At 37.5% G+C, this 21,606-nt stretch overlaps 1 protein-coding gene across 3 annotated transcripts in view; it reads right to left on the bottom strand.

Annotated features, from left to right (window-relative positions):
- The window catches only part of GNAS (GNAS complex locus), a 151,267-nt gene that overhangs the window by 45,377 nt on the left and 84,284 nt on the right, over nt 1-21,606 (bottom strand). For all 3 annotated transcript variants that reach the window (XM_062604178.1, XM_062604179.1, XM_062604180.1), the window contains exons 3-4: nt 9,973-10,027; nt 9,751-9,870 (exon numbers count right to left, since the gene is read on the bottom strand). In XM_062604178.1, the coding sequence (XP_062460162.1) occupies nt 9,751-9,870; nt 9,973-10,027 (175 nt within the window). The remainder of the gene's footprint in view (nt 1-9,750; nt 9,871-9,972; nt 10,028-21,606) is intronic.

Consider the following 21,606-nt stretch of genomic DNA (forward strand, 5'->3'; position numbering starts at 1 on the left):
AAATATTCAAATCAAATGACCTTATTACCTCAAGCAGCACTAAACAAACTCCATTTCAGGTAATGGGTTGAACCGGGGACTATACAGCAACTTTGTTGCCCCTTTCAGGCTGGAAACAAAAAGCTTATTTTTGCTAAGAACTTCCACCAACAGAAAAGGGTGAAAAATAAAATAGTTCCTCCTCATTCTAAATTCAGACAATCACAAAGACAGATCATGAATCACCTTACAATCTTCCCAAAGAAGTGGAATCTGAATTCATACAAGTATTCAGAGTCAACACAGTCTACATGAAGATGTCAAGCTCACATACCCTTACAACAGATTAATTAAAAGATCTGTTTATTTGCTGGGACTATTTTTTAAGAGTAAAAAGCTACCCAGTTCCCTGGTAGCTTAAGAGATCCTGAACTTGATTAGGACAGTGAAGAAATAGCATGTAGTGTCCAACAACAAGGGGAAAACCCTGAGAACCTGACGGCCCACTGAACAGCAGGTCTCCACCAGAAGAGATGCTTGCATTTACAAAACATGATGCCTTTAACAGCTCCAGTCAGCTATGGACACAACAAGTCTGCAGCAGGATCAAAACTCAGAGTAAGCAAATACACAAGCAAATACCTGTTCATCCACACACCTTCATTTCCACAAGCTCTCGCCAACTTCCATTCAAGTTTGACAAGGGAAAAGCCCTATGCTTGCGGATGCCTCTCAAGATTTGGGACCTGACATGCTTTTTAAATTTCATCATAACTTCATAACCTAAAAGCACACTCCCTGTTGCTCTGTTCCACATACACGTCTCCCTGTTGGGAAGTCACAGAGGCTTCATGCATAAAGGTAACTCTGTACAACTCAGACGTATTATAATACATTGTATTTGGCACGGGAAAAATGAAAACCAACTTCCAATTTAGCACTGAGCAAAAGAGCAAAGAGTACTCCACGGAATAAGAATGTACAAGAGATCACGATACTTTTCCTTTTAGCTACTTCCAGGCTCATCCGAGTTCATCCTTTACTCATCTGACATGATGTAAATTAAATTCAAATACCAAAGTAATGATTTTCATTTAGAAGCATATTCACCATCACATTTCCAAGTCTTTGTATGCTGCAGAATTTTCATGCCCAAAGGTACTTTCTGTGGTACACCCAAAAAGCACGTCCACAGGGCGATTAGCACATTGACAGGTTGCTTAGTCTTCATCAAGCCTCTCAAAGAAACTCTTCTCAAGCCATTGCGATACACGGCAAGCTCACAGGTATAATTTTATTTAATCTATGCATACACCAGTATTTTGCAGTAGTCTCTCACAGTGATTAAAACCAGAAAATGCTTAAGAATTTCTATATTAAATTTATGCCTATTTCCTGTTTAATTCAGCTGACAGCTCTTCTATTTCACATAAATTAAATTAATCTGTTCTTGTTCCTTAAGACTGCTCTGAGGAAAACAAAGAAGATGTATCAAGAGAAACTGAGTCGCCATTTCTTCAAATGAATTTTGAAATGCAAACTTAAGAATCTATAAATATGGTATGGTGAGAATTTGCTGGATAAAAATGCCAGTGCAGAATAAAGCATTAGCATTTGCTTCAAATGCTAATCAAATTGATAATAAAGGAAAATACAGGGTGGCTTTATTTACTATAAAAATGACTGCTCTACAGAAAAGATGTGCAGATAACGTCTGCTGTCGTAAGTTCGGCACTGTAGATTCTCCAACTTAAGGAAATACTTTATAGGATTTCCACAGAATTATGCGAACACCTCGGTGAAAGCACTGCAGAATTCAAAGGCCACATTCCTTTAATTTTTTAGGAAAAAGTATCTTCATGCACAGAATGTTTTATTTTATCGCATTTAACAAACGGAGGCGTAAGAAGCAGCAGCATCCCCATTTTCACTGCACTTAGAAATTGCTGTTACTGGCAGTAAAATCTGGATTACCAGAAGGTGGGAAAAGAGCCATTCCTGCACGTGCTGCCACATTTAAGAACACAATCAGGTGTAGCTAGAAATACTGCAGCAAACAAATCAAGAGACTAATCACTATATAGAAGAGCAATGCTAATTAGCAAAGCTGCTTAGCTCTCGCATTTCATCTCGCTTCTGTTCACTGAAGACAGTAGGGAGACTGGCTTTTTTCTTTTTAAGTCCTCATGTACTCATTATTTAGGCTATATTTAAAGTCAAGGCACTGTAATATTACTGATCTGACGGACTAGCCTAAATATGCACGTAATTTGACTGAATACAGGCTTAAAAACTCAAGCTTTTTCTTATAAATTAAAACACAAGAAGAAACTCTAAACCAAGGTGAAAACTAGGGGGCTTAATCTGTATTTGACAACAAGAGGGACAAACAGACGAATAAACAAAAAAATGCAACCTTCATTACTGGGTATCAAGATTAACCAAATTTTATATTGAAGTAAAAATTAGAAACACTGCTTTAAATTACCAAAATCAAACCTCCTTTGCAAATCATTAAATTGCTGTTCCTCACCCCTTCATGCTCATTAGCTGGTATCCATGATTTCCTGATACATACAGTCTACCAGTTACTTTTGCTAAGCACACGAATGTTGTATAAATAGACATAAGCAATTGTATATTTTAATAGCTTTTAAAATTACTTTTACTTTCTTTACTTCATCACCAGCCAAGCAGTGTCACTTTCTTATTTACAATGTTCTCTTTTTGCCATGACCTTTGTTTTAGGTGGAGACCAAAGTTCCATTTAAATGAAGGAAACCAGCATATTAACTTTATTTAATACGGAATTCTAGCTGGATGCATGAAGTACAGCAAAATTAAAGGCTTATCAAAATACACGAGAATTTTTTAAAAAGAAGCTTTTTTTAAAGAAGCAACTGGTGAATTAAGTAATTGTTTCCAGTCACCACAGCACTCTGCTTTATGGAAGCGATGAGTTTGTACCTTTTAAGGGTATTTTTTTCTTTTTTCCAGTTTTTATAGGAAACTAACCTATTTTTAATGTCTAATGTCACATTACTGAACAGTACAGCAAGCTAAATGGACTACAGGGATTAATTTTCTGGTATAAATGGTCTCTTCACTTCAAAGAAGCCCAGGTTCCTAGTCAGTGCTTTCATTTCTGGAAAACTTTAGCAGTCAAAACATACAGCACAAATATTTTTTACTTATTTAAACAGCTTTATTCTTAGGTATAAAAAAGAAAGAACTTCCCACGTTAAATATTTTCACTATATATGTGCAGACTGTTTCTAATTATGTATCTTACTAAAGAATTACTTTTTAAAAAAAATAATCAAGTTCTCTGTAAATAAAAAATGCTTTGCATAAATTATGCATGATCCTACAGAAATCCCGGAGACTATATTGCTTCCTGGACAAAAAGACCCAGGACCAGCAAAAGATCTGGTTTTTGAAGTCATTTACACTGACTTCACCTACCAGCAGCTGACAGACCTAGAAACCCCCATCACAGCACACACATCCTGGCGTGCCAAAACCTCTCCATGCACAATGGCAGCTGCTCCCAGCACAGCTACAGCAGCTGTGTGGGACCATTGATAATTCTTGCACATTCAAAAACTTGCCATTCCAGGTAACAACTCCTACTACAACTGCTGTCAAAGAAAGAAGGCCACCAGGAATTTGCTTGGGAACCTAACAACTGAGCTTTGTACTAGTGTTTGCTTAAAGTAATGTCTAGTTAGCAAAAAAGTCAGGTACTACTTTATGCTTATACTCAATGTATTTTAATTATTAATGAAAAAGGTTTCATGTCAACATAGTATTTCTTAGTGCAATGCAATGGGCTAGTTCACAAGCTAAGTAAAGCCTGGGGTACTGCAGACTTAAAGCTGAAATTAAAAAAAAACCACCCAACAAATAGGTTAGCAATGTCCAGATTTGCTATTCACTTATAACAAGTTTATTTCTAAGAAGTTACAAGATATCTGATATTGCTATTCACTTTCAGGAATAAAAAAATCCTATCAGGCATCTATCCAATGTGGACAAAAATCAAAGATTTCAGGAGATTCATTACTAGCTATACACATTTTATTTAGGAGAAAGAGAAATGAAGTCCAGTGGCTGCCTACCCCAGAGTCCCTATACTAAAACGTAGCTTCAAAAGAAATCTTTTAATTAATCTGTATTAAAGAACTGGTGTCTGCTATTACAGGATAGGAAAACCAGCTTCATTAAGGTCCTGTTAAACTCCAATCAGGTAAGCTCAAGTGGATTAACTAAAAGTCCACCTAGAAGGACCTCTGTGTAGATAAGATAATGGAGATGTAAAAACCAGTAAGTAAAGATTATTTGAGAGGATCTGGTACCACATCACTCTGCTGATACTGTCTGTAATACTCCCCATTCCTTTTTGTTAACAACATTAACATTCTTGAGTTAAAAATACTTGACATACTCACATGGTCTACCACTTCTGCACCTCAAGATGCAACTCCAGATCATCACTATTTTACAGGTAACGAGACTTAAAAAAGGCACTAGAACAAAAGTGTATAGGACATTGAGGTGACCTGATCAAAATTATATCAAGAGTCTGGATAAGAAAAAGCAAGAGCCCAAAATTTTCTTGCCGTAATAGCTATTCAAGATACTCAAGAAACCAGGCTCTATCTCCCACCTTTCCCAGCACCTGATGGGTTTGCCCACCTGAGAAAATTTTTGGCCTATTCCACACCCCAAAAATCTGTAACATTTGAGGTACCCTCATGGGAAATGGGCCTCTTCAGAGTGGATATGTTTGTTATTACATCACAAAGCTAGCAATGCTGTCAAACCAGAAGAGCTCTCCTCTTCTTCCACGATGTATTTAGACAGGAGTAATAACATATCTATCATTATACACATCAGGGTGATTATCTACAGGGACAGATAATTTTGTTCTGTTGCCTACATAATTAAGGAACATTTCTGGCAGCAAGGAGATCCCAGTTCACATCTTTTCTTACTGACACTGTATTCTCTTGTTACCTTCTTGAAGATTTTGGTGTCAAAACCACCTTAAGGACTCCCACCCCCACCCCTGACCTACTGTGGAGTAACACATTACACAGTTTGTACCACCTCATTTGCACCACACTGCCCACGGGCCATGTCACAAACCAGCCCTCAGAACTGATCCCTGTTAAAAACAACCCCCCCAAAATAGGAGGGAGGAGTAAGGGTTACCAGGGTTATTTTTAACCTGCATGGGTTCAATGGTCTGACTGACGCTGGGGACCCAATGGAGGTTTTCTTGGCGCAAGTGAGAGTGGTACATTATGGTGTAGAGGAGAAGGAAAGGATGGCTGTGGGCAGAGTGGATGCTAAGCCAGCTTTGAGGCTGAAGTCAGCATGTGGTAAAGTTCAGGTTCAAGGAAACCACTCAGAAACCATAATAAAACTATTCAGCAGCATTGGTAGTGGGAGATTCAAAATAACTACAATGGAGCAGTGTAATAAAAAATAAACTGGGACCAAAAGACCTGCAGACAATTCCACCAACACCCTAAAAAATGATGCATCTCTTCTAAACATGTATTTTCCTAGCTGAAGAGCCTTAGGCTGGAGTGATTCTGCAGTTATTTTTCATTTCAATAGTGAATATTTGGGTTCCACTACTTTTTGAATACCATCTTGCTGAAGTTATCGTAATATTTTCAAGAGACGTCTTCCTTAGCTGAGTCCAGATCAATTAAAAATAGATAGTTGTAAATACTGTTCTGCTATTTTGAATATTTCATTAAAACCAGAGGATTATAAAGGGACTGACACCCATAATAAGTAAGTTTTATTTGGCAGCTTGCTTGAAAGTGGTTGATCATGGAAAGAGAAATGTTCATAGAAGAACCGCATTTCCTTTCCTCTTCTAAAAGTAAAAGCAAAAAGAAAGGGATGAGAAAACGGACACTATTAGAGTTGGTAGTAGGGATGGAGAAAATATCCTAACCACAGTCTGGTATGCAGAACAGGAATAAAAATATCACCTTTATAACCCAGCTAACCCAACATCACACTATATTTGAAACAGATATACAGCTAGTCAGAAGTATTAAAAATACTTATGAGACTGAATTTTGACACTGAAAACATACACATACAATTGTGTTGAGCCAAATGCATCCAAGAACAATCGCGACAGAAAAGCCATTTGGAAGTGCAGTTATAAGCATTGTTTGTTTTTATTTTCTATTTTAACTGATGGAATAGTTTTAGAAAAAGCCTGACATTTTACTTCATGAGATCTTTGTTCTTACACCCCACACTGATCCTGTACAGCATGCATTCATCTGGTCACATAGAAAATTAAAGAGCAGAATTTAGTCCTACAAAGTTCAGCTGCTGTGAGATCATTAAAAAAGCAGTTCTAGCACAAATTTGGGCAAGTTCTCAAATTTCCTGCTCAAGCAAACCAACTATGGTAGTTATTTCATTAGAGAGCCTCAATGATGAACACAGTTCATTTTATAATTTCTAAATCACTTATGAATTTCTCCCTATTTAAAAATACTATTTCTCATGGTATCATCTTAAAACAGAAGCCCAGCAGCAGTAATTACATGTATGCCTTCAGATCTGTACCTCTGTTCCAATATATCAACCCATAGATTATGACCTCATTTCTAAGGCTCTGAGTAATGCACATTCACAATCAGCTCGATTATTAAAATTAAATGCTTCCACTATCTCAAATGAGTTCAGTTTGATTAACTTCCGAGGTTTTCTTACTTTAACTTTCTTCTTCTTTGCTTAATGTCATCTATACTGGCCAGTGACAATTTAATCACACGATAAAAAACCCAACTCAAATAAAGGAAATGATAATGGTCCTCCTTAAATGATAATCTTTTGTAAAAAGTTGGTAGTGTAGTGTTTACAAGAAGTACTGAAGGCAGAACTCTATTTTTATCATGGAAAGCATGATCTCTATTATTCTCAGAGTTCATCCAAACTAGAAGGGCTAGTACTTTTCGTAAGACTTAGTCTAAACTCTCTATGTCTATGCACTGCCTTCTGGAGAGCTTGCTAAATTAATGTTTAAGAAAAGGTGAATGAATGGGCACTTAAAGAGAAGCAAAATGGCCTTGTATTTTAAGAGTACAGCACTAAGTATTCACAGCCCTCAAAGAGTATCTCTTTGGTACATGCATGTTCTTTCTCCCTACTCTCATCAAATATTATACTGAAGAAAGTATGTCTTCGTAACAGGTGAAATATGATTCCCCAAGAAGAAAACGGAAGAGACAAAAAGTTCTGCAACTCAAAACAGAGAGCACTGCATATGACTAACATCACTAAAAATTCCCCTCCCTTCTTTATCATTAATATGCAATATAGGAAAAAGCTTAGCTGCCAGTTGGTTAAACTCTCCCACCAGAGTACTGGAGAAGAAACTAGATAATCAAATCTCTCCTAGACAGAAAGCAAAACTAGCCTAAGACTATCCTTTACACTTACAGAAAATTATTTCTTTTTCTTCAGAGTACTTTCAATTAATCTGTAACAAAGTCAGAATCTTTTTTATAGAGGTTCCCAAGCATCACATATTTCTAATATCATGCACTGAGAGCTGGCATCTAGGGACATTCTAGACCTTAACTTGATTTAAAATACACAATTAAAACGTAGGCTTGGTTTTTCAGGTACCAAAGGACGATAAACTACATTCAGACAAACTCAGAAATCAGACACATAATAGCCTCTATAATGACCAAGGGCAGAAGGAGCCACAAATTTTGTGGCTAATGTATATCCAGTTTAAAACCACAACCCTGCATTTACATATGAAGTAGTTAATCACACCAATGAAGCTAGCCACTAGTCACATTTATGCACACACCTAAAATTCTGTAGACTCAGGGCTTAAAAATTTAAGACAATACCTGTGCTCAGAGAAGAAAAACTAGTTTGACTGGAGAACTTATTCTTGAAGTCATGTGTCATTCAACACATCAAAGACTTTCACTGAACTTGACATTATTTATGGACCTGGTAAATATATTTCTATTGCTTTAGACATCAAGTGCTTGTTAACATTTGTGCTACCAGAGATAATGCATAACGATATTAACTTTTATATAAAAACAGTTAATGTAACGCACACACACTGGACTGACTCACTCACCACTGTACAATCAGCCCTCGCTGCAAAGAAAAAAGTAATTTTTTTAAAAAAATCACTGCATTTCAATTGAATGGAAGAAAAATACCCGAAACTCTTGAGGTAGAAGAAAGAGGGAAAATCAAGTATTTCAGTACGAGTTAGGTCACAGGAACTTGTTACAGCATTGTTACAGATCACAACCTGAACTATCACAAAACAATGGGCGGTAGGACAGCTGTGGGCACACAGCCAGTTCAAGAGCACACTGCCTGGAGTCAGGAGCCTTTTCTCTCAAATATTCTCCTAACACTATCTTCAAAGCATGAACCTTTAGTCCCCCTAGTAGGGGAGATCACCCATTAAGTGACTATGAATAACACTGACAAGTGTCAAAACCAAAGAGGAGTCAAAGTTAAACATCACAAAATCTCTTTAATTTATTTAAGATTTTTTAAGATAAAATGACTGATGTTACATTTTCTGTGCTAGAAAAGAACCATACACCCTTCTCTCCATCCACCTGTCTATGCCTGCTGAACTTTAAAATGACTGATTTGAAGACTACAATGCCAGTATTTCCACTTACTTGCTGATAACACAGGACTGCTGCCTTGTACACAACTTATGCGGGCTTGGTTGGTTGCTCTTCTCTTATATACAAAGGCTTATCAAAGCACAGAATTTCCCAGAAGTGGCAACAGTTGCAAAAGGTAACTATCATTGTTTTCACAGACCTCAATAATATTTACAAATCAGAGTTACGAAAAACTTGCAAACTATCCTGCTTCTTACTACTATTTGTACTTGCACTTTCCAACATCTGGGACTGACTACTGCTCGATACAGAACTCTGGTATAAATGGATCACAACTTTAATACACCACCATAATCTTTACCTGCAGCCCTCTGGAACAACGCACAGAGAAAGAATACAAACTTTGAAATTCTCCTGCATGGCTTCAAGTATAAGATACTTCATGGTAATTAATAAAAATATCCTCTCAGTGTTTAAGACCTCAGTGTTTGCAAGCTGTATTTTCACAGGGTTCTGCTACCAGCCTGGTTGAGGTACAGTAGAAATTAATCACAGAGAGTGGGCACAAAGTCATACCATCAACCAAGTAATTACACTTTCTGCATTTACTCTGGGACTGCTGGCATTTTGAATGATTAACTAGGACTGGGGGGGTTGGGGCAAGGACGTAACATGTGGAGCCTTTGCAGAAAGCCTGGCTGACAGAGCTCTCTGAGAACATGTCTGAATCAGCGAGAAACTCCAGTATTCTTCCAAAACAGACATACAGTATCACTACATGCCAGCTAATCATCAACAGACTGTTGTGTGTATCTTCACTCCTTTTGGGCCAAGCAATTCCTAATAATATCCAAATTTAACTGCCAGCACTGCTAATTATTTCAGTAGAGCACAAAAAGTAGACAAGCACCTCTGTGTTCATAAAGGACCAGCTTGAATACTCTATATGAATGTTGCTATACGCTTGATTTGATTAGCACTGACCAAAGACACCTACTGTGATAATTCCCAGAGACCTCACTGAGTTTTGTAAATATTTACTAGAGTGCAGTGAAATACAACCATCTGCAAAAAAGCATGACTGCAGCTGATGTGAATTACTTACCGGTGGGAAATCAAAGTCTATCTGGTTAGCTAAATTTAAGATGTAGTCGATTCGAAACTGGTTCTCTGGATGGGCTAGTTCAACTGGAGGTGCCAAATTGCCCATTGCTGTCACTATTGTCTGCAGAGAAATAGAAATAAATAATAATAATGAAAAAAAAATAAATATTGCAGAGTATCTAAATAGCTCTGAATAATTGAAAACAATAGCTTGTAAGCTTACCTCTATAGCTTCTTTAATATTGTTTTTAATATCCTGAATTTTCATTTTCTTCTCCCTGTAATAAAAAAACACATTATTAAATTTATAAGCCATAAAAGCAGAGTCCTTTTTAGAAACAGAACATGAACTTGAAAACTGTTCCATCAAAACTGTGTTGTTACTATTGACTAAAGTGCTTTCAGTCCATGAATACTTTTGTAGATGCACTTGATTATAACACCTCATAACTCTTCTACTTAAACAGTAAACATCTATTTGTATTAAAACCCCCAGTATCTAATTATGCTTAAATAAAAATTTATTGTAGTCTTAGACTGGGACTAAGACATCCTGCAAGATCAAACAGATTTTGATTAATTTGTATGCAAACTACTAGACATAGATGGAAGTTACTTAGAAAAGCATAAACTGGAAACAAATAGGGAGCAGGTAAGTTACTAAAAGTAGAAACGAAAGAAGACCAAAGAATCTCAAAGTACAGAAAAAATTACAGTACAAAAATGATGTCATAGAAGAAGAAGCTAGAGCAAAGAAACTCAACCTGACAGAGACATTCAAACTAGCACTTTAGACATAAAATCTAAATAATAAAGGGCTAATGCAAATAGCTAAAATTCCCTTCTAACAACAAGCAGAAGAGCAGGCTAGAAAACCACCTGGAATGCTCTATATGAGCACTGTCATTTGGGATTAACTGCAGACAAATTAAAAAGCATCACAAGCTCAAGCAAGCCAGAGTAAACCACTGCCTCTACTGTGTGGGCACTGGTTTATGTGTCAAATCTGACAACAGTTACCTTCAATGCTATAGTGCAATAAAATTAGATGCATGATCAAACATATGGTATTGACTGGGAACCAGCATCCTAAAAGTATTACACTAGTACTGAGACAGTAAGTTGTAACTTAAATGTGATGTACTATGACACAATTTTTACATTATTAATTTCTTATTATTCTTCAACATAAAATGACTACTTTGAGATAAACCAAGTTAGGTATGTAATTACTAAAAAAAAAAACAACAGCTAGATTGTCAAAGTGACCTTTTAATTTTATTAAACTGTTTCTACAGAATGCTTTATCTGAATATTTATACCAACTATTTTTATGGTTTTCATTCTGAAAACTAACATTTTCCAGCACAATATCCCAGAGACTTTAAACTTGCAACAGCATGTTTGCTTCTCTTACCCTTCCAAAGGCAGTGCTCACTGTTTCAGCTTAAAGACCACAGCTTGAAAACCTCATTTTCATTGATTTAATTAAGCACTTATATTGTAAATGCTTTTTATCACTTTTCCCTTTCTATAATTATTCACAACCAACAACCAAAATGAAACTGAAAGCATATTCACCAATCAAGAATGCAGAACAGCAGGGAAAAAAACAACCAAGAAACCAGTACTGCTTAAATAATTAGGCAGACACAGACATCCAAGAGTAGTGAGAATTTTGATTATCAAATCAAAGATTAATGCAACTTCTGTAAAAGACAGGGTTAAGGAGAGCACCACCGTGCCAGCCACGTGGTACACTGCATTTAGACACAGATACGGAGGACCTTACGATACATTCTACAGTCGTGACAGCATGACTGCAATGCAAGGGCTGCTCTTAGAGATGGAAAGCAAGTGGCAGCATCAAATCATCTCGTTCAGTGACTTCGCTGTGTAGAGAGAACATGTCTGAATCAGCACCCAAACAGAAACACGATTATCCCCCGGCTCTCAAAACTGTGGGGCTGGGTGAGGAAGGTCTGTGAAGCTTGATGAGGAAAGAAAATTAAATGCTCAGTAATCTGATGGAAATTCTTTGTTTCTCTAGACTTCCTGATCTGCCTACAGACCACCTTATTCCTGAAGACTACCAGTTTTTTGCTTTAGGGATTTGGCACTGCTGATGGGAACAGGGCAGTGAGCCAACAAAGACCAAAAGCACTGAACTAAGGAAAATAAGTAAGACAGGAAAAGACAAAAAAACAAGGCCTTTTTCACCCTCTTCCTTCCCATCTTCAATGCTTTCTATTGCCCGGTATCTTAAGAAACTGTCCATTCCACAAACTAAGACTTAGAGTAGGTGTACCAACGCTGTGTTTTTCAGTTAGCGCATGTACAGTGGCAAAAACATCAGCCACCTTCTGGTTTTTAAAACTTATGTTTCTTTATTTAATAAAATGTAAATAATGGCATTTTACCCATGACAGTGTAAGCAATTTGTCTGGCTTGATTTTGCCTCTAATTTTCAGCTGGGTTTTGAACTTAATGAACATGTATCCAGATTTCACCCCACTGAGATCAAAAGGGCAAGTGATACGCTGAAAGTTTAAGCAAGATATCAGTATTTTTAAAGGATTAAATAAAGAAATACTGTTAAGTCATTTTGCTTTGTTTTGGAACATCAATAGAAAGACAGAAGTTTAAAAAGCCTTCTGATTTTTTTTCCTGCCCCATGTATTTCCTTTTGTAAAGCAAACTCTAGTTATATTTTCTTCCCTGGAACACTTGCAAGTAACTGCTTCGAAGTGTCACTCAAGTGCACGTTTACCTGACTCTTCCATACCATATAAAAAACCCACATTTTTATTACAGGTTTCGGTCCAACTTTCACCTTTACACCTCTCTACTGATCCTCATGCATACGAGCAGCGCTGCAGAACATGGAGTGACATAAAACTCTGGCAATTAACAAACTGTTTGATAACCATCATCATCTTTACAACAAGGATACTCATAGTTCCTATTTCTGGTTTTGTTGCCATGGCCCTATAGAATGTCCGGTAAACAAGGAATCTTATTACACAGCAATGAATGTTTTGTAATGTTTGCTAAGCATAAATTTTCCATGACAATGAGATACTTCATTCTTCTGGAACTCAACAAGTTCATCAATCACCCATCCAACAGCTTACATACACTGTAGCTTCCCTTCAAAAAGAAAGGTGAAACTCATTTTATCCAGGGACTAAGAAGTGCAGCAAACAACAGCTAAACCCCACCTCTGCCAGCATTCTTTCTGAGAGATCCCAGCCAGGTCACACCTCGAATTTCCAAAAGTAATTGAACTTCATTTTCCCCAACCACAAAGACTAAATACTGAACTTAGAAACAAATCCTTGCTTTTCTCTTTCCTACTCCCAGGTGCTGGCACAATGACCAAAACTACAAAAGGAAAAAGCTGGGCTCCCAAAATGTTTTCCTCTGGAGCAGACAGAGTAGATTGGGAATGGCACCATGCTATCCTGGCTAATGAACAACTGTTGTCTCTGCAGGCCTGTTCTGTATCTTTAGATGCCATGGGTTAATAAGGTCATATTTTTAATCTTGTTTAAAACTTTTGCTTAAGCAGTGTAGAGTAGGCCAAACAACGCATTAAACTCTATTAGTTAAGGATTAGAAGAAAAATCTCAAATCCTGCTGTTTTCAATATTTAAATGGGCCAAAGCAAAGCTGCACATAGCTTTCAGGAAAACTAATAAAGTCTATTTTAGGCACTATAAAAAAAGATGACATTTTAACTCAAATAACATGAAATCAGAATGACAGAGGAGGTCAGGAAAATCAAATACTCCTTGAAAACAAACCTTATCATTATTTAGTAAAGAACTTCTCCACCTGTGGCTGAGCTTTGCTATTAAAATGGCAACATTTTTACTCAGACTTCATCAAATCCTATGCAACGAAAACATTACCAAACGGATTACCAGAAAATGAAATATTTTAATGTTAATTTCTGTTTTACCTTCCAGATAATATGAATAACCTTCACTTGGAACTTGGAACAAATATTTAAAGCTTAACAAGAACATTCTGGAGGACCAATGACTGAGCTCACCCAGCATAAACATCTTACAGGTAGAAAAGTTAAAAAAAACCCTCAGTGCTCAAATAAATGGTCAAAACATGTAGAAGAACTGAAAGAATAACAAAAAAAAAACCCCAAACCATAAAAACCAAAAACACACAAAGAAAAAAAACCTGTGACCCCTTTATGCCATTAATCTAAATGCCTGAAAGCAAAGTTTGGATTTCTTGGTTAAGGAGCCGTGCGCCTTGTTGCAAAGTTTTGTTCAACAGGCAGGGTTTGAACAAGATTGAAGAGAAAACTCCAAAGAACTACCTAGCTTTAAATCAGAACGTAGTATATTGCTACTTTTTTTTTTTGCCATCAAAAAATAGGTAAGGTTTTATGAACAGAAATGAAGTGCCACGTCTTCAAACACCACAAACTGAAAGAAAAAACTCCAAAACACTCAGAGTGCAAAGCAACAACAATAAAATTGATTTTTTTCCTTTGGAAGGAAAGATAGCCATGCTAATAAAGTGCTATCATTTTAACATATATCAATTATCTAAGTTAGTGGGGAAACTCACCCCATATCTCCCCCCAAAATTTCTGCTTATACAGTAAAATGTATACTTTACATGTAGGAATATTTTAGGAACCAAACATCAGACATGTAATGAAGAACACTGTGAAGAGGTGAATTTAATGCTGTGGGATGCATCATTTGAGTGAAAGTGAAAAGACTGTGATCAGATAATATGCAACAGAAAAAGGCTTTTAATGAGGGTAAATGATGATTGCCAATTAATTCCACTATGAACATGGCCTAAAAAAGGAACATACTCTGGAATACGAATACTTACAATGTGAATACAAAATACTGGAACATTCTTTGTATATTGCAGATATAAATGGTAGCTTTCATTTATGAAAAATGTAATTTTCTCAGTTTGTCTTTTAACATGTGATTTCCTATGTGCAGCCTTAGCATAATAAATAATGCCACATAATGGTTTGTGATTTAATAGTATGCCTACATTATTTCACCACAAGTGAGCCTGTCTAGAATCCTGAGGGGTATGTAACCGCATGGGCAGAGTACACCTACTTAAATACAACTGGGTTTGTATTCTATAATAATCCCCCCAAAACCATGTTAAAATGTTATTTATTATGTTCCAAATTCTTTGTAGTTCTCAGGATGCTTTTTACAAATAATAAAAAAGGCAAAGTTTCTCTTTAAACTTGCATTGCAAAATGTACATGCCTGGAGAGCATATATAGGCCATTTTAATAGGGCATACTAAAGTGTAATCATATGATGTTAACACAGGGCATTAGCTTTTGTCTTCTTTACAAGGTTGTAAACAGCCTGGCTTTAACACCTTCAGTGACTGGTATAATGCATAAATTACATTTATTTCTGAAGCCTGTCAGAGTTTGCTCACTCTTGAACTTGCTGACAGAGCAACTCTTATCTCGTGAAAAGCTTCCCTTGCCTGTGCAAAGCACTGCCAGTGAAGTGAATCAATCTGCAAGTATAACAGCCAGAATAAAAATCTTACAAACCAATTTGTTTGCCTTTGGCTTTTCACAGCAAAAAAAAAAACCATGTTGTTCTGTTTCAGCACAGGCACCCCTTGGTCTGCTTTACAGGTATCGCTAACAAAGGTGCAGACAGCCATGGGCTGTCCCCCTTCTGCTCACCTTTGCCCATTACAATTACACACTGAAAGCAAACGAAAAGTTAATATATCAATTTAATTTTAAAACACAATCCATTTCTTTGATAGGCACGCATGCACTTCACAGGCACGCGGGCCTTAAATGTAACTATTCATCTAAAAACGGTGTCTTTGATGCAGTGGATCCACACTTGTGGATTTCATAAATATCCCATAAAATCTGCAGTAAAATTTGTTTACTGCACCTTATGGAAGTTAAGAGAAACGCAAACAGCACTACCTGCCAAGCCACCTCGTAAAAACAGAGCAGTGCAGTCAAAATCTTCAGACACAAGACCACAAGCAAGGAAATTCAATTAAGGTTTTGCTACCAATCCACAATACAAAAATTCTGTGGTACTTTGGATTCAACAATAAGGTAAATTTGGTTTAGCAGCCTGGGTTATTTCTAACAGAACAACATGGCAATTATCTCAAAATATAACAGCTAGAATGGCAAACAGGGCAGAGGCCAAGTTAGAGGCACTTGAAAATGGGGGAAAATAGTTGCCTAGAGTATTCAGAGTGAAGCTGAAATAATTCACCTCAGACCTATAACAAAGTACCAATTTTGCAGACAAAACTGCTAAAGCGAAACAGCAAAAACCACTGAATCTCTTCTGCAAATTGAACTCTTCATTTATATGACAGCACAGAGAACGCAGCAATTCTGCCAACTTCAAAGAGATTTTCTATTCTGTACTGTTCGAGAACAAAAGGGACGAGCACACGCGGTACCATGGGGTAGGAGCTACCATGCATCAGCTGCACAGCAGTCACTGTGCAGCTTTCAACAGGAAATATGATTTACTTGGGTCCTCAACTGCAGCAGAATTGAAAGAGATTTTCTGATCACATTAGTACTTTGTTCTTGACAACTCCGTCACTTTGTAAAACAAAATCAAGTTACCCAAAGGCATAGCTAGCTGACAAAATGTAATCTAAAGCACTCTTGCTTTACTCAATGCCATGCTGGTAACACCCACCAGGTATAGTATCAAGCACGTCACTGAAAGCAGCAGACCCTTGCTGCTGCTGGATGCAGAAATAAAGTTTTCCCTCCCCAGTACTGTACTCTTCCTCTTAATCCACCTTTCCCCCCATCACCTACTTAGAAGATTCTTCTTAGGTTTATTCCTCCAAGTTTCTGGGTAACAACAAACTTTACCACCCAACTACCAAAGATGATTTATTGGGAGAAAAAATACTAAGAACAGAAAAGAACAATTTTGTTGTTATATACTTTGATTTAGAAGACACAGCTAAAAAATACTTACTTTGCACAGATCTTATTGTGACCTAAATGATTTGGGAGAATTTAGTTCAGTTATCCTCTGAAACACAATCACTTTCACATACACACACAAATGTGTGAAAAGTTCCCTTTTAAATATTGGAAAAGGCACTGTAAACTGCTTTACCACTGCTTGTTTTAATGTTCTCCACGAGTCGCATACACATCTACTTACGTGGCCATAAGTAGACGAACATATGATAAGAAATGTAAGCACAAAGACATACCTTCTGTTTAGAGAATGATTCTGTCATTCCAGAAGTTAAAAGGCAAGAAATACAAATTACTGACGCAGTAATAAAAAAAAGAGGCATCACAGCTTTGTGAAAGCAAGATGATGTTATTTTCAATCATTATTTAAACTGTAATGTTAGGTGTCAGGGGTGTGACTTCTTTTTTATTTTAGGGAACAGTATCATAATGATATTACTCTAAAACAGGCAACACAAAATATAAACTTAATTAACTCCATGTTTAGGTTTATTTTCCCTGTGCTTATTGTGATAACCCAAGTGTAAAGGTTAAAGGGTAGCTTTATTCTGCCTTCATGGCTATCAGATGCAAAGACTGGTCACTGGCAGGCTTGGCTCTCGTTGAAGTTCAAAGGAGCCGGGAGGGTAGCAGGACATATGCTAAAGGCTCTGTCCGAGGGGCTGCTGCAGCAGGCAGGAACAGCCCAGGCACATGGCACCCTGCTCATACCACCTGCCCAGCTGGATGGGGCAGCGATGCTATTCTGGCTCGAAGCCACCTTGGGGCTCTCCTTCGGCTTTGCAAATTCCTCCGTAAAACCAGTTTAACTGGTTTGCAGTCCCTTTGTACCTGTAAGTGGTACAAAGAGACCACCACAGACCCAGCATTAAGAAACGTAATTCTGCTTATGCTGCTCCATTTACCTCAGCTAATTAACTAGGAAGAGTTCAGGTAAGGAATGAAAACAGAAACATTCACAAAGAGCTCTGTGATATAGGAGGTTGACAAAGGCCCTTTAATTCATACTGTGCAATTAAACACCTCTGTAAATTGAAAACTTGGTCTCTAGTGTCTCCAGTTCTTCAAGCATGCATACAGAAGATAGGAAGGATAGCACACCAGTCCCATTTTCTCGCTCTAAGTACAGGTAATTATGCATAGTACAAAAAAAGATGTCCTCAAAAGTTTAGTATTCTCTCTAGATACTTGATACAGTAATTAACAAGGCTGGAGTCCTCAGAGTACACTTTGTGATTCTTTTCTGGTACAGAAGGACACCTCTCAGAGCCAGCAGGAACAGGAGGACTCAAGTCAAACCAGCTGAATCATCTTGCCTTGTACAATTCACTACCTTGAGATAAGCATTTCAAACAGCTCTCAGGAAGCACAAAGATCTACTTTCTTGCTTATGGGGGACATAAGCCTTGGTTGTTAAAAAAAAATTGTGCAATTGAGGTTTCTAACAGACCATCTGCAGAAATCATTGCAACAGCCAAATAAGCTTGCGCTTGTAAAGATTCAAATTTAGGTTCAACGTGGTCACAGAAACCCTTACAGATACATCTGAACAGGACAAACACAAAGTGTCTCATCAGTAACAGTTAACAACAGGTACCTATGCAAAGAGATTTTTGCTACCAATTGATAAAAGAAAACATTTGTGAGTTAGGACAGAAAATTTAAAACAGACATTCCACCATGAAATAGTCCCTCAACTCTTAATTTCAAACTCGCTTCCAAATGTTAATCAAGAAATGAAACAAAGCTTCTCCCTTCCTATGAAATGACTTGCAACATGACTGCATTTTCCTGAAAATTTTGCTTCACTCAAATAAAAAATAATAATCCAGATCTCTGCATTTTCTAAATGCTGCAGGATTCAGCACCGATAGCCCATAATTCAGAATGATGGTTCGAAGAGAAAGGTAGTTAAAGGAGTGAATGTAGAGCAGCCTTCCAGTATCTGAAGGGGGGCTATAAGGATGCTGGGGATGGACTATTAGGGACTGTAGTGATAGGACAAGGGGTAACAGGTTCAAACTTAAACAGGGGAAGTTTAGACTGGATATAAGGAAGAAGTTCTTTACTGTAAGGGTGGTGAGGCACTGGAATGGGTTGCCCAGGGAGGTTGTGAATGCTCCATCCCTGGCAGTGCTCAAGGCCAGGCTGGAGAGAGCCTTGGGTGACATGGTTCAGTGTGAGGTGTCCCTGCCCATGGCAGGGGGGTTGGCACTGGATGATCTTAAGGTCCTTTCCAACCCAAACTATTCTATGATTCTGTGATTCTAATTTCAGCACCCAAATTACCGGGGGGGGGGAGGGGGGGGGCAATCTGGAAAGGAACACATGAACTGTTTGTTAAACTGCACAGCTGTTACTGAAAGCTGACCTTAGATTTCAGTGAGACATTAATGTAAAATCTTTTTTGTTCACCACATGTTTCTTACAGCAGTGTCACTGCTGTCACTGAATCAACTATCTTTACAGCTGTAGATTTGGAGTTTTTAATGTTGACAAAATTAGAATCAAGAAAGACTTCCACAGTTACCTCAAAAGACAAGTTGTCATCAAGTACATGCAACATTACTTACAGGCCTTAAGAACGCTTACAAAACTCAGCATTATCAGCAGAAACTAGATCAGTCCCTACTGATCTTAGCGTTGTGGAAGTTCAAGTTCACAGTCGTTCTTAGCAGTGTGCTGTCATACCTAAGTGGTAATTTCCATTATATACTTTATTAATATCTAGATTTCAATAGAAAGGTAGTTTTGTGAAGAATATTAAGGACGTCATGTTTCCACGTGAACAATCAGCACAACATTCCCACTGAAATCCTCCGGAAAAAAAAAATCCCGTGAATTTTGTCAAGTATTGCTAGATTTCAAGAGTTGTAGTTGTGTATTTCTACTTTCAGTGTATGAATCCACTATGACTGTGCATGGACACTACATTTTCAGAACACAGAGTAACTATATATCAGAACCACCAAATCTGAAAATCTGTCCCTTAAAGATCCAGGCTATGGATCTTTACTGATCATACTGTGCTATGCTACACTGAGAGGCAGGTGTAGCATAGCACATAACAAAGCAAGGGGCTGACAAGTTTGGCTTTTATCCATCAAAGCACTTAAGCACATGTTTAATTTTAAGCATATGAGTAATTCTATCAACTTTAATAGAGCTACTCACAGTTTAAGTACTGTGATGGATGGGGGCCAGAATGCGCAGAACCTTTAAGAATGCTGCATGGCCTACGTTATATGAATAAAAAACTGCATTCTTCCACTGAACAATTAAGTTATAAAAGCCCTGGAAGCAAAATTTACCAGAAGTTGAACACAGCTCTGCTTACGTAAACCCAGAGATGCAAGTTATTCTACAGCCTTTGAAGATAAAACATGATGAAAGTTCTCATGTCCATGTACCTTCAGTTTGCCTTTTTATTCCCTGAGACCTCTGTGTTATGGCCATATGTCACCTACGCCCATCACACTTCGCTTTGAAACAGGAAGAATCACAATTAAGCAGTCTTATGCTTAAAAGACCCAAAACTTAACTACTAGTTACACTTCCTCAGTAAGACAGTACTAGATGCAGTTTAAAAACATTAGTACTAAGCCTTTCAAAGGTCCAGACACGAGCATAACACAGTTTCCACTGCAACTGGCTTAAAAGTTCAGTAACTTTTCTGTAACATCTATTATTTTGAATATTCAAAGCTGTACAAATGCCTCTTTCATACACATATACAACTCAGATGCTTTTAAGTAAAAATAGGATTTCTTTAAAATAGTTAATGCAGTCAATGGTAATGATGTTAATAAACAAAATCCACATCTGCTCTACAAACTTCTCGCTAGGACAGCCTCTGTATATCAGAGGTGACTTACCTGATCTCTAAAACACTCACTAAAAAATTCTGGATCTTGTTTTATCTGAATGTTGCTCCAAAAATTGTTCAGAAAACAGTTTTCTAAAAGACGAAGAGAATGGAGCAATCTGAAAAACCTCCCACAGACGTGTTCCAGATCAAATTAGACTCACTAAATAGTAACAGATAAGAGCCATCTACTTCTATTCCTGAACTCATAACGTAAGTCAGAAAGGCTCCAGAAAAAATTCTGTTATATAGCCATACTGTCCAAATGAACAGTGTATTTTAACAGCTTCTAATACAGTATCAAGTAATATCTGCTCTGAAACAAACAATGGAGAAGGCAAAGTCAATTAAATGATCCCAGCAACCAGGGAGGGACCAACCTTCCCTGCACATGAAAGGTGTTATCGTTTCTGTCTGCCCACTACCAAATCCCCAGCCAGTAAGAAAGGCGGAGGGAAACATATGGCTAACAGGGAAACAAATCTCTCCTGCCAAACATTTCAAGAATTCCTTCCTCATTTTAGAGTGGAATAAAATTGAAGCTGATTATTACCCGTCTTTCCTTCCCCATCATACCACATAAGCATACCAGTGCAAAGACAGGGCAGTGAGGTGACCTGGTCTCTTTTCCCTGCAGTGTAAGCTAGGGGAAATAAGAGCTGCTTTTCAAGAGCAGGGAAAATGAAGGCCACACAAGACCACCACTTGTAAGTCTGTCTTGATTCTAATGCTGCCTCAGACCTTTCAACTAAAATTTATTCCCTCTGTGATTGCTACTGCTGAAAATCTGGTCCTGTATAGTTTTTGCTCTGTTCCTAATAGAACCCAAAATTAACACATCCATTTCACTCCTAGATTTGTCAACAAGTACAACTGAGAACAAATGTGTGTTAAGGTTTGGGGTTTGCTATTTTTTTTACCTTTTATACTTGGTGGTGAACATGCAGCAAAGAGCACAAAAATAAACAGCTTTT

This window comes from Pezoporus occidentalis, unplaced genomic scaffold, assembly GCF_034315485.1.
Source record: "Pezoporus occidentalis ecotype Australia unplaced genomic scaffold, CSIRO_AGI_Poc_V1 ctg83, whole genome shotgun sequence".
NCBI lineage: Eukaryota > Metazoa > Chordata > Aves > Psittaciformes > Psittacidae > Pezoporus > Pezoporus occidentalis.